Below are 10706 nucleotides of genomic sequence, written 5' to 3'. Positions count from 1 at the left end.
CTAATGAGGATGAAGCGGTTGAGAAAATGAAATGAGGTGAGATGAAACACTGCATGATGCAACATTGATTGACATTTTGAGCACTGCTGGAATATATGATACTGGAAAACTCAATATAAATGTCTTACGACTCCCCCTGGGGTATGATATAGCAGGGAGTCGCAACTATCACAGCAGACAGGTTCGGTCAAAGATGAGTTCGGACAAACACTGCAAGTAGCCTTAGTTATATTTTATTATACAATAAAGTCATTAAAACAGACTACGGGATAACATAGGGGAAGCACGAGATATTAAAGTGGCACCCTCAAATAAACACGGTAAAAACCCCTCCCAGACAGGTGTCCAAATGAACACCCACAAAATACAGGAAATAAGACCGAAGGATCTCACTGTTAAACTGATGTAATATAATTTAGACAGGGGAATAACCATGTGTCTAAAAGCACAAACTATATGTATACCCCGGGGTGTCTAAACTTATCTCAAGTCCCCCTATGCAACCCAAAAATCATTAACAACACATACAAAATATAATAGGGAGTAACGTACTCACAAGCCTGAAACTCAGCATGGCATCAAGGCATCAAGGGCAAAGCCGAAATGCTAACTGAAAAGGGTTTAAATAAGGGCAGGAAGTGAATCTTGATTGGAGGAGGGATGATTGGGGAATTAATTACAGCTGTGTAGGCCTGGGCAGGGCTCTGTCTTAGGGGTGGAGCCACTGCTGCAGATACCTGTAAAGAAAAGAAAGCACACACCTCCTACATAGTGTGTGCCCAGGCTGCCAGCCGTAAAAAAATGTTTTAAATGGAAAGATTTCAGTCGGTAAAATATAATTCAATCTTTCATTACACAGAAAATTCAAACCAAACATTGCTGGAGAATTGCTGCATGAATCCAGATCATGTTTTGGCAATGCACTATTAGTATATAACAATCTGGGGGGAAGGTTGACAGAGCTCGCTGTAATATATTTGAATATGTTTTTTGAATATATACAAATAATGAATATATAATATAATATAAATAATGTGTTCATTATGTTTCAAAGGTGATTGGAGTTGCTGTGTTTTTTGCTTTGTTACTTAAACCTGTCGCTGTGGAAGAAACTGAAGAAGTTGAACAATTGCTCTTAGGTAAGAAAGTTAAAGGATGAAAAATATAACGCTTTTTTGTCTGTTCAACGAAATGTCTGTTCGACGAAATTTCTGTTCGACAAAGTGCCTCTTCGACAAAGTGTCTGTTCGACGAAGAGTCTGTTCGACGAAGAGTCTGTTCGACGAAGAGTCTGTTCGACGAAGAGTCTGTTCGACGAAGTGTCTGTTCGACGAAGAGTCTGTTCGACGAAGAGTCTGTTCGACGAAGAGTCTGTTCGACGAAGTGTCTGTTCGACGAAGTGTCTGTTCGACGAAGTGTCTGTTGCTCTTTATTATTATTCTTTTTCATTTGGATTCCACTACTAAACAGTCCACAGGGAAGGAATTAGTCTCACTCATAGGATTACATTTTCAAAAAACAAAAGACAAATTAGTAAAACTAGATCTTTCATATCAGCACATGAAAGTAAAAATAATAGTTTGTATCTAATGTGGAAGCATAATCTCAAAAATTCTAAAATGCCTAGAAATATAAATGTGAGAGCTAAATACTTCTTAGTTACTAAAAAGAGGACATTCTCTCATTTTCTGAGCTCAGTTTTTCAAAAAACATCTTTTCTGGCAATTTCACTTCCTTAAATGGCTCATTCATTAAATATACTAAATTAAGATTAAATAAACTTTGAGAAGAATTCACATAACACCAGTCACAAATTGTTTAATCCAGATTTCACATTTGTAATTTATAAAAGTAGAAGTATGTGTTCCATTTCCTAACCCTAACACACGATATTGTAGAATATGTTTAGTATACTAAACTCCAGCAACTTTATCTAAATTAAGACTTTTCAGGACTAGTTTAGCGTTGGTATGTAAGATGTGCGGACATATTTATGGTTTTGATGACAGACGAGTATTTTTTTATGAGTAACAAGTGAAATATGACTCACTAATCCAAAGTTTTAATTTTACAGAACAACAAGACAAATGCAGGCACTATTCCAATGGGGAGAATATCTGAGTTCACAGCCAACAAAGCCTGGCACATTAAATTTTATTTACATAGATTTATCTATCTATTTATCTGTATAAAAATAGGAGAGTACATGCTTGTTCAGTTGGTGTGTTTATGCGATAGTGATTGTTTATTATTCACCCAGAAGAAAAAAAATGTGTTATTATTGCTAATCAGTTACGTTGTTGAGTAAAGATGCAAACTTAACAGTAAGAGTGATGTGGATTTTTCGGTCACTATATTACATCTTACATATAACGTATTTACAATAAACAACAAAAAACACTAAGCTGGTCAATATATTTTTTGTGTTATTAATTGTTATTGTTAATTATTAATTATTAATTAATTTCAAGAAAAAATGAATTAAAATTGCTGCATGTGTGCTTTGTCAAGGCTGATATTCTCATTTTTTTTGGAACTGTAAATTAGGATTTATTTTCATAACTTCAAGTGAATGTGGGTCACTACTCGTAGTAGAATTTCCTCACTTCTGAAATATTAAAAAAAATTGCAATTTTACTGCTCAAATTTCAAGAAAAATGTAATACAAATGTTACTTTGTCAGGGTTCTCAATTTTGTGGTACTGCAACTTTAAGATTTTTTTTACAGCGAATGTGGGTCAATCCTACTACTAGACCTCTCTGACTACTCACACTCATAAATGTGCAATTTCACTCCAAGAATTCATTCATTCATCCATTTTCTGGACTGCTTTATTCTCACTAGGGTTGCAGGGGTGCTTTAGCAGCCTAGTAGTCATCATACCCTCAGCAGCGTATGGCAAAATTGTATAGTGCTTCTCCACAAGTTCGTCTTCCCAGGCAAGACACATTTATGACATTTATTTATGACATATTCATACTTGTTAGCTCTCCACCTTGAGCGCCATCAATCCGGCGACTGCAAGTTGCCTCACCGATGCCAACAAGAATAAGATGGATCACTTACCTCTCAGTCTTTATACTTACCCTCCCTCAGTCAGCCTGTGGAAGGAAGGCAGATCCACGCCAAACGAACTTCCTGTTACGTCATTGCGACTTCATTTCATAGAAGGGATTTGTGTTGTCGTCACGTCACGTGTTGCTACAGGTTCAGAGTCCTGATGCCTGTTGGGAAAAAGCTGTCCTTGAGCCTGTTTGTCCGTGCTTTGTAGGACCTGTAGCGTCTGCCAGATGGAAGCAACTGGAACAGGCCGTGTCCAGGATGGTATGGGTCCCTAACAATGATTCCGGCTCTGCTGAGGTACCGGGGGTTGGCAATGTCTTCTTCCAGTGATGGCAGAGAGCAGCCGACGATCTTCTGGGCAGTGTTTATCACCCTCTGCGTGGCTTTTTTGTCTGCTGCTGTGCTTCCGGCATACCACACTGTAATGCCGTAAGTCAGGATGCTCTCCACAGTGGCTCTGTAGAAGGTTGCCAGAAGCCTCACTGGTAAACTGTCTGCGATGGATGAGCTGGAGCAAAAAAACTGCCCCCACTGCAGACCCAGGTGGAATGGACATCACTGCAATCTACTATTGTATTTTGGTTTGGACCACAAAATATAGACTTTCCTTTTTATGAATTCACCCTTTGATTAAAATGTAACTTTTATTTTTCTGATGGGAAAACACAGTTCAAGATAGAAAATACAGTAGAGTTCTGTTATACATTTTTAAGCCCAAAAACTCCCTTCGTTTATATCATTCCCCCAAAAACCACATAATCATTTGGTAGCATTTCCAGTTGGGCGATCTGTATCATTTGACAACAAATATTGTTCGTTACTCATCAACTTTAACAAAAAAGATCATGGTAGCGTGACACCTCCGCCAAAATAGGTTTCAGATTGTATCCAGTCTTTACGAATGGCAGGTGCGATTTGGATGACAATGTGCAATGCTTGTACAGACTGTCAAGGCATCTGGTGAGAAATGGATAATAAGGCAAATGTAGCAATACACAACGTGTAAGAGTTTACATGGGTGGAGTCTAAAGCGACTAGATCTTTGTAGGGACATTATTTACTTCACTGGGTAGAGAGTAGGTATTTGGTGTTTATGTAATGATACATTGGGGAAACATTGGAATTGACATGACCCAAAATAGAAATAATTCCTGTCTACTAACCAGTAACTGTATAACCATTGAATGAATATATGTGAAGTGCAATTCTGGGAAGAGACGAGACTTTTGTGACCTATTTCAGTTACTGAAACTTCATCTGGTAAACAAATCTCATAGCAGGCCAGGCTGGCCAGTCTGACCTGTTTGACTGGTCTGCGGTGAAAGAGGGTGGTGGTGGTAGTGGTGGTGACAAAGATCACAATATGACAGAATGTGCCAACTTTAACATGTGACCAATTGAACCAAAAATTATTTTAAATGATCTATTAATCAAAGGGAAATGTTCAAAAACTGATGGCAAGCAAGAGTAACCAGATTTCAAATGAACAGTTCAGCAAGAGTTGCTTTTTTGTGGGAATGGAATGGAAACATTTGATGGGCGGGGCATATGTAGGTTTCAATCCATGCACAAACCAATTAACTAACTATCGAGCAAGGCGATATCTGTACTTCTCTAGCAAAAAAAAATCTATTTGAAAATTGAATGAGCAATCCCAAATGCACTGGGGTACATATTAATTCTTTACAGTGTAAGTGTTCACTTATATATATATGTATATATAAATTCAGGGCCAGTTGTAAGCAAGCTACAATGTCAACCTGCATTTTGGTTAAAAGACTTAAGTCTTCTTCTTCAGCTCCTCGAAACGTCGTGTTAGGTCATCAAAGTCGATGTCATCCGAAGTAGAGGCATTCCCACCGAAGGAAGTGGCCGGGAGTGTGTCTGGAACTGAAGGAAGTTCCGGGAGGGCATTGTTGTCATATATTTGTGATGGGCCACCTGCAATAGGATAAAAGGGGTGAAGATTGACCTATTAATGATGCTTTTCGTCATTATTGTTAAAGAAACTCTACATTATTAAGTATGGGACATAAAAGATCCAATTTGTTAACATTGCCAATAGAACAGCAGTGCAAAGAAGACGACTAATATTTTCCATCAGTTATCGTATCCTAGCTCAGTGTTTCCCAACCACTGTGCCGCGGCACACTGGTGTGCCGTGAGCAATGGTCAGGTGTGCCGTGGGAAATTGCAAGAAGTCATACAATGTGATATTGAGAGAGAAAAATTTATATGAATATAAGATTAAAATGGAACTATTACAAGGTTCAAATCAAAATATGATGGACGTTAAATTGTAGATTATACTATTATTTGATTCAAGTTGTGAAACAGTAATTTTGTTGCTTATTTTTCTCTAAGTCGAAATGGAAGTTGTCTGGTTTCTAGGGCATCAACTTTTGCCGACGTAAAGTCTGTGTGAGCACAATTTTTTTTGCGGAATATTAGGAGATTTAAGTAATATTTAGAGAAAAATCATAAAATGATGCGATCAATAACTTGACTTGGTTATTTGCATCACTCAAACCGGAAGTTGTTCAGGGTCCACAGGCCACATTTCCGTGACATTAGGTCATTGTGAAAAATTAGATTTTGGAATAATTTTAGATGCGATTTCTGCTGATAAAACTTCGATGAGAATAACTGTTATAAATATAGGCGACAAAGATTTTCAGATGGTGGTGTCCCTTGAGATTTTTTTCAATGCAAAAAGTGTGCCTGGGCTCAAAAAAGGTTGGGATACACTGGACTAGCTGACATGGAGGAAGAGTGATAAAACCCTGCCAACATACAAAATAGCCATAATATTTTTTAGGGGCTTTTGGGGATTACAAGTTTTTGTATAGTAAGTGGACCATTCAAAGATGTTGATAGTTTACAAGGGTTATTTTCTAACTTCAGTAGGCCAACATCAACTAGGACACCATAGAACAGGTCTTCCAGTAATTTGCTAATGTAGTATTGGCAGGTGGTAGGATATGAAGATTTGATCCATTTTGTTTCTTGATCATTTGTGAATCTCATGCAACCAATTCTGTGCCTCTTAGCGATGTTTTCCATGCTGCAAAACATGCTCGATCGCATCACAACTTTAAACGACGCCTATATTTTCTTTTTTTGTTGAATTCATTTTTGTTTTAAACTAAACGCTATATAAGTCTTCAACGGGTTTGACATCACAGAACGTTGAAAACTACAGTCATCTTTGTTGTTTTTGTGTCTTTGACCATGTGAAGTATGAATGTATTTTATGTTTATTATTATTATTATGTCTTTTTGTTTATATAGTGTAGTCACTGGAATAGAATTTTGCACGACCTTGTGGTAACTCCCATCACGACTCCATTTAGTTAGGGGGGGTGTTACCTATCACAACACCCCCATTTCTTTGTTCACCTTCCCGCCTAAAGTCTGTCTGTGTCACATGATCCTGTGTTAATAAAACCAGTTTGTCTATGGGGAGTTGCCAAGGATTCGATCTGGTTACGCTGGAAGATAGACATATCTCCCGGCGCTGACTTTTCTAGCTCCCTCCTTCATATGAAGTGAGTTAAATCCCCATCACGACTGGCTGTGTGTTTCCTCTGCTCCGATATTATTGAATGTATATGGTCTTAAACCTGACAAACCACACTCATTTCCTCACTGGAGTCTAATGTGCTAAGGATCATCTTCAATTCAAATCTTGCTAGCAACTCCACCTTTAATGATTGAGATGCTATGTCAAAGATTACAGACCAACTGCAAAAATTACAGAATTAACTTACCTATCACCTGGGAAGGAACAGAGTTTATATCATCAATCTGAAACAGAAGAAAGGTGTTTATGACACTAGCTCTCATTTTTATAGAGTTGAAGTTATTTTGTGTTAGTGTTTAAGTAAGAAAAGAACAAAACAATGAGGGGGAAGGGTTGTTGGGGACTCAACGACGAAACCATCACCTCAGGCAACAAACTTTAGGCTAGTTTGCAAAATCCAACAATATGAGATTAAATGTTTATCTTCTCTTCAGTTTCCACGGCACCACAGTCTCCAGCTAATCTATTCCCAGGTCTTGTTAGTGGAACCACTGAGGTGTTAATGATCGCAATATGTGTATAACATGTGTATAGCACTGCCTAGTTTTGTCCAAATAAAGAAAAAACCTACTCAGGGGAAAAGAGCAGAAGTATAGAGATAAGAAGAAAAGCTAAGTGAACAACTCTTCCCTGAGTGATGCCCTGCCCTGCCCTGTCCATCTGTCCATCTGGGGGAACAGGGAGGGGTCATGGATGGGAGAAGTTTGGTCACTTACAGACTCGTATGTGGGGGGAGAAGTGGGCAGCTGAGGGGGTTGCCCTCCTCCCATTGGGTGCGGGAAGCTGTTGTAAGGTCCAAAAGCCGGATTAAACGGTTCCTGGGCGATAAACGACACGAGCACAAGGTTCTCAGTTGGTACATGGCGTGCGATGACAGCGGTGTATTTTTTTTTTTTTCAAAGGATAACGAGCATATGACTTGATTAGTTTATCATAATCTTTCTAGAAAATTCTAAACCTGTTGAACCAAGTAAGGAAGCAATTTAGGATTGCTCGTCTGATCAGGGGATTTGAATGATTAATAAAGATTTGTTACGAAAGCTTTATTTTTCAGGCTAGATTTAGGAGAAAAGATATTAAGGGCACCTTTATAAAACTTTTTTAATGGTAGAAGGTTTGTCAAAATTTGGTCTGTTAAAATTGGAGTCGTTTGTGGAGGTGTTAACGTTCTTGTTAATATCAGAACAAGCCAAGGGAAAACAGTGTGACATAAGAAAATGTGTTGGTTATTTTAAATAAAATGGCTTCAGGGGAGATAAAGATCTCACTAAAATATAAAAAGCTCAAGTGTACAACTTGATACTTCTGTTGCTACTTGTATTGATAATTTACCATGAACAATAGCAGTTGATTGAGTTGGTTAAAATTTTAAAAATAATAAGGGAGAAATATTAATAATGTACCCGGGAAAAGTCACTCAAACGCTTGCAGAAATCTCGAGAAAATACAGATGAAAGTGTTTTTAATATACCCAGGAATAGTGTCTAAAAAGCATGCATAACTTTTGGAAAAAAGTCGGTGAAAATGTTAAAAATCTAAAAGCGAGAAGTATAACTTGATACTTCTGTTAGTACTTGTATTGATAATTTCCCATGCACAATAGCAGTACTAACATTTTAGGCTTAAAGAGTAGTTCTCTATCTCAATATCTTAGTCAACATAATTTTCTTACAAAAGGACAAACGACTAACCCTAAAAAGAGGTGCGTCTTTCCGCTTAATTTTAATTTAGTCCAAGTCTCATGCACTAACAAAGATGTTTTGAAAGAATTATCTTACTCCTTTGGGAGTTGGGTAGTTGAAAGGCATTGGCATGGGCATTGGCATGGGCATGGCAGGGGCAGAAAACCCCCCGCCGCCGCCGCCTCCACCTCCTCTTGAATTCTTGTCATGGTTCACGTCAATCAAGTCTGCCTCTCCGTGACTCACCTCAGGCTGTCATAGGTAAATAAAAAAAAAAAAAAAGTTAAGCAAATGAGTGCCCAGCACAACACAGCGACTAATTTAAAGACCTACCCGGACCATGGCGTCAGGTTCATACGGTACATTATAGTTTTTTGCTATCTCAATCAGGTAGCGTTCCACCAATATCTTAGGAGGGGCTTCCACACTCAATTTGTGCATCAGCTGTAAAGACATCATCACATGTTTAGTCCAATTCAAAAAGCTGAAATATTTCTTGACTCAATTACTTGTTTGGAGGAAGTGACAGACAATGAAAAAAATAAAATGCAAACCCTTTCATTGACCGTTCCAATCTGGTTTGTCCTGCATAGCTTGCCATACTCCTTGCTATATTTTGCACATAGCTGGTCTGACACCTGTAAGAATAGAGATCTTAATACAATTTAGGCGAGACAAGACTTAAAAAAAAAAAGTTGCCTTTTGACGAACACTTACGACTTTTAATTCAGTCACCTCCAACTGAAGGCGAGGTGCTGCCCAAATAAGAGTGGAAACTGCCTCTTGTAATCCTGGATCCATCTCCCTGAAATAAGGACATGACGGAAAAACGGTCCACCATCAATATAGTTAAGGACGCAAGATCAGATTCTTGACTTTACTTCATGGACGTAATGAGGCCAAATCGCGTCAGGAGCAAATCGCAGTAGATTTCCAAGATCTCCATGGCTTCGACCATGTAGTCCTCTCTGATGATGTGCTCTACGCGGATGCGCGCCCGCTCATCTTTTCCTGACGACAAGTAATCAGAGATCTCCTTCCGAGCCTTTTGAGCTAGTTCAGCTTCATTAAAAATGGAAAGACGAGCATGAGATGACATAAGGACCAGGACGAAATAAAAGCCTTCACGATGGTAGTCTTGCAGGACTTACTTTTCTTTTTCTCCAGAAGTTTGAGTCTGTTGATGACAAGTCTGAGGTTGACCCTTAACCTCTCTGCTTTGTAGCCTCCTCCCAGCATGATGCCTGTTATCATGATAAAAGGGAGGAGAGACAAGGTTTAGGCTAAATGACATTCATAAAAAGACAGCTGCTCAACGTATTTAAGTATGTACATTTGCAAGGGAGGAATTTACTCAATTTTTCTCTGCTTAGTTAAGATGAAGAATAATGACATTGTAGGAGGGGGCACTGTGTGCAACAATGAGGTCACCATTAACCAAGGGCGGGATTAATTATATAATAGACGATGTTGACGTGGGCTAAACTGTCCCACACCATCACCTGAATTTAATTTCTGTTGGTTTAAAAATGTCATTCGCTAAGTAAAATGTAGTAAAAATACTTTTTTTTTTATTTCAAAGGGCCATAAGGACACTCAAGTACAGATTACAACCAAAAGATACAAAAAATAAAAATAAATGCCAAATCACAATACCAGGTGCGAGTTGGGTATGATATGGGAAAAAGATATGTTTTGTGTTTGGATGAATGTAAAAGTAGGCTAAATGAACAAAAAGGTGACATTTAATTGTTCATTACATTAGTAATATGTATATATCAATTATTGATTAAATTATTCTCAACAAGGTAGATCCCAATGCTGATGTTTTTTCAAGATATGTTTAACCGATACTGAACCGATACCCGAATTTTTCATCCAGTAAAAATAATGCAAGAAACATTGTAAGCATTAAATCACATTTATTATTATTTTTTTGCTATTAAAGTGCGCCCTGGTGGTGGGCTACTACTGGAAACTATTTTAGGCCCGAACCGAATTTCGGTAATGGTCGATTGTTCGGGATTGGTTCCAGATCCTATCTCTAGTCCAAAGGCAGTTCACTATGTAGTTAACATTAAATAAAGTGGTGGAAAAACCATACCTGTCTGAAGAAATGGAGTATACAGAACACTTATGTTCCGTGTTTTGTGTCTGGGTTTCGTCGCCTAGTTCACTTCCGTGATGATCTTTGTGACGTAGTGGGAATTTTCTAAACAGGGAGGGGCCATGGAAATATGCAAGAGTCACGCGTGTAAAGACCGTGTAAATAAAACTAGATGTATGATGCACATTGAACAACAGGGATCAAATCGCGTTGCCACTTATCAGCCATTTTGCATCAGAGTCGGTCGATATAGTGCAGTGTTGGCCAACA

At 38.3% G+C, this 10706-nt stretch overlaps 1 protein-coding gene and 1 long non-coding RNA gene across 3 annotated transcripts in view; both read right to left on the bottom strand.

Moving 5' to 3' along the window:
• The window catches only part of LOC144193955 (uncharacterized), a 10720-nt gene extending 10143 nt beyond the window's left edge, over positions 1–577 (bottom strand). The window contains exon 1 of the long non-coding RNA XR_013325798.1: positions 557–577. This is a non-coding gene — a long non-coding RNA (uncharacterized LOC144193955). The remainder of the gene's footprint in view (positions 1–556) is intronic.
• A 3112-nt stretch (positions 578–3689) lies between these two features.
• On the bottom strand, positions 3690–10561 carry ist1 (IST1 factor associated with ESCRT-III). 2 transcript variants are annotated; one of them, XM_077713673.1, is made up of 10 exons: positions 10434–10561; positions 9481–9573; positions 9211–9391; positions 9047–9134; positions 8884–8967; positions 8663–8773; positions 8426–8581; positions 7364–7465; positions 6835–6871; positions 3690–5005 (listed from the first exon to the last, which is right to left on the bottom strand). In XM_077713673.1, the coding sequence occupies exons 2-10, from the start codon at positions 9566–9568 to the stop codon at positions 4845–4847; spliced, it is 1008 nt and encodes a 335-aa protein (XP_077569799.1). In that variant the 5' UTR covers positions 9569–9573; positions 10434–10561; the 3' UTR covers positions 3690–4844. The 2 variants fall into 2 exon arrangements, with proteins under 2 accessions (XP_077569799.1, XP_077569800.1); XM_077713674.1 differs by lacking the exon at positions 7364–7465.
• Between the last annotated feature and the right edge of the window lie 145 nt (positions 10562–10706).

This window comes from Stigmatopora nigra, chromosome 3 (assembly GCF_051989575.1).
Source record: "Stigmatopora nigra isolate UIUO_SnigA chromosome 3, RoL_Snig_1.1, whole genome shotgun sequence".
NCBI classification, from domain to species: domain Eukaryota; kingdom Metazoa; phylum Chordata; class Actinopteri; order Syngnathiformes; family Syngnathidae; genus Stigmatopora; species Stigmatopora nigra.
Note: the sequence above shows the minus strand (reverse complement) of the source record. Positions and strands in the feature narration are given on the sequence as shown.

Bases quoted from the DNA above. Each gene is read 5' to 3' on its own strand.
- ist1 (XM_077713673.1), bottom strand. From the start codon at position 9,568: ATGCTGGGAGGAGGCTACAAAGCAGAGAGGTTAAGGGTCAACCTCAGA. The intron at 7,466-8,425 runs GTAAGATAATTC...TTTATCGCCCAG, and splicing joins ACTACCCAACTCCCAAAGGA to GAACCGTTTAATCCGGCTTT. The intron at 5,006-6,834 runs GTAAGTTAATTC...ATCCTATTGCAG, and splicing joins TGTTCCTTCCCAGGTGATAG to GTGGCCCATCACAAATATAT.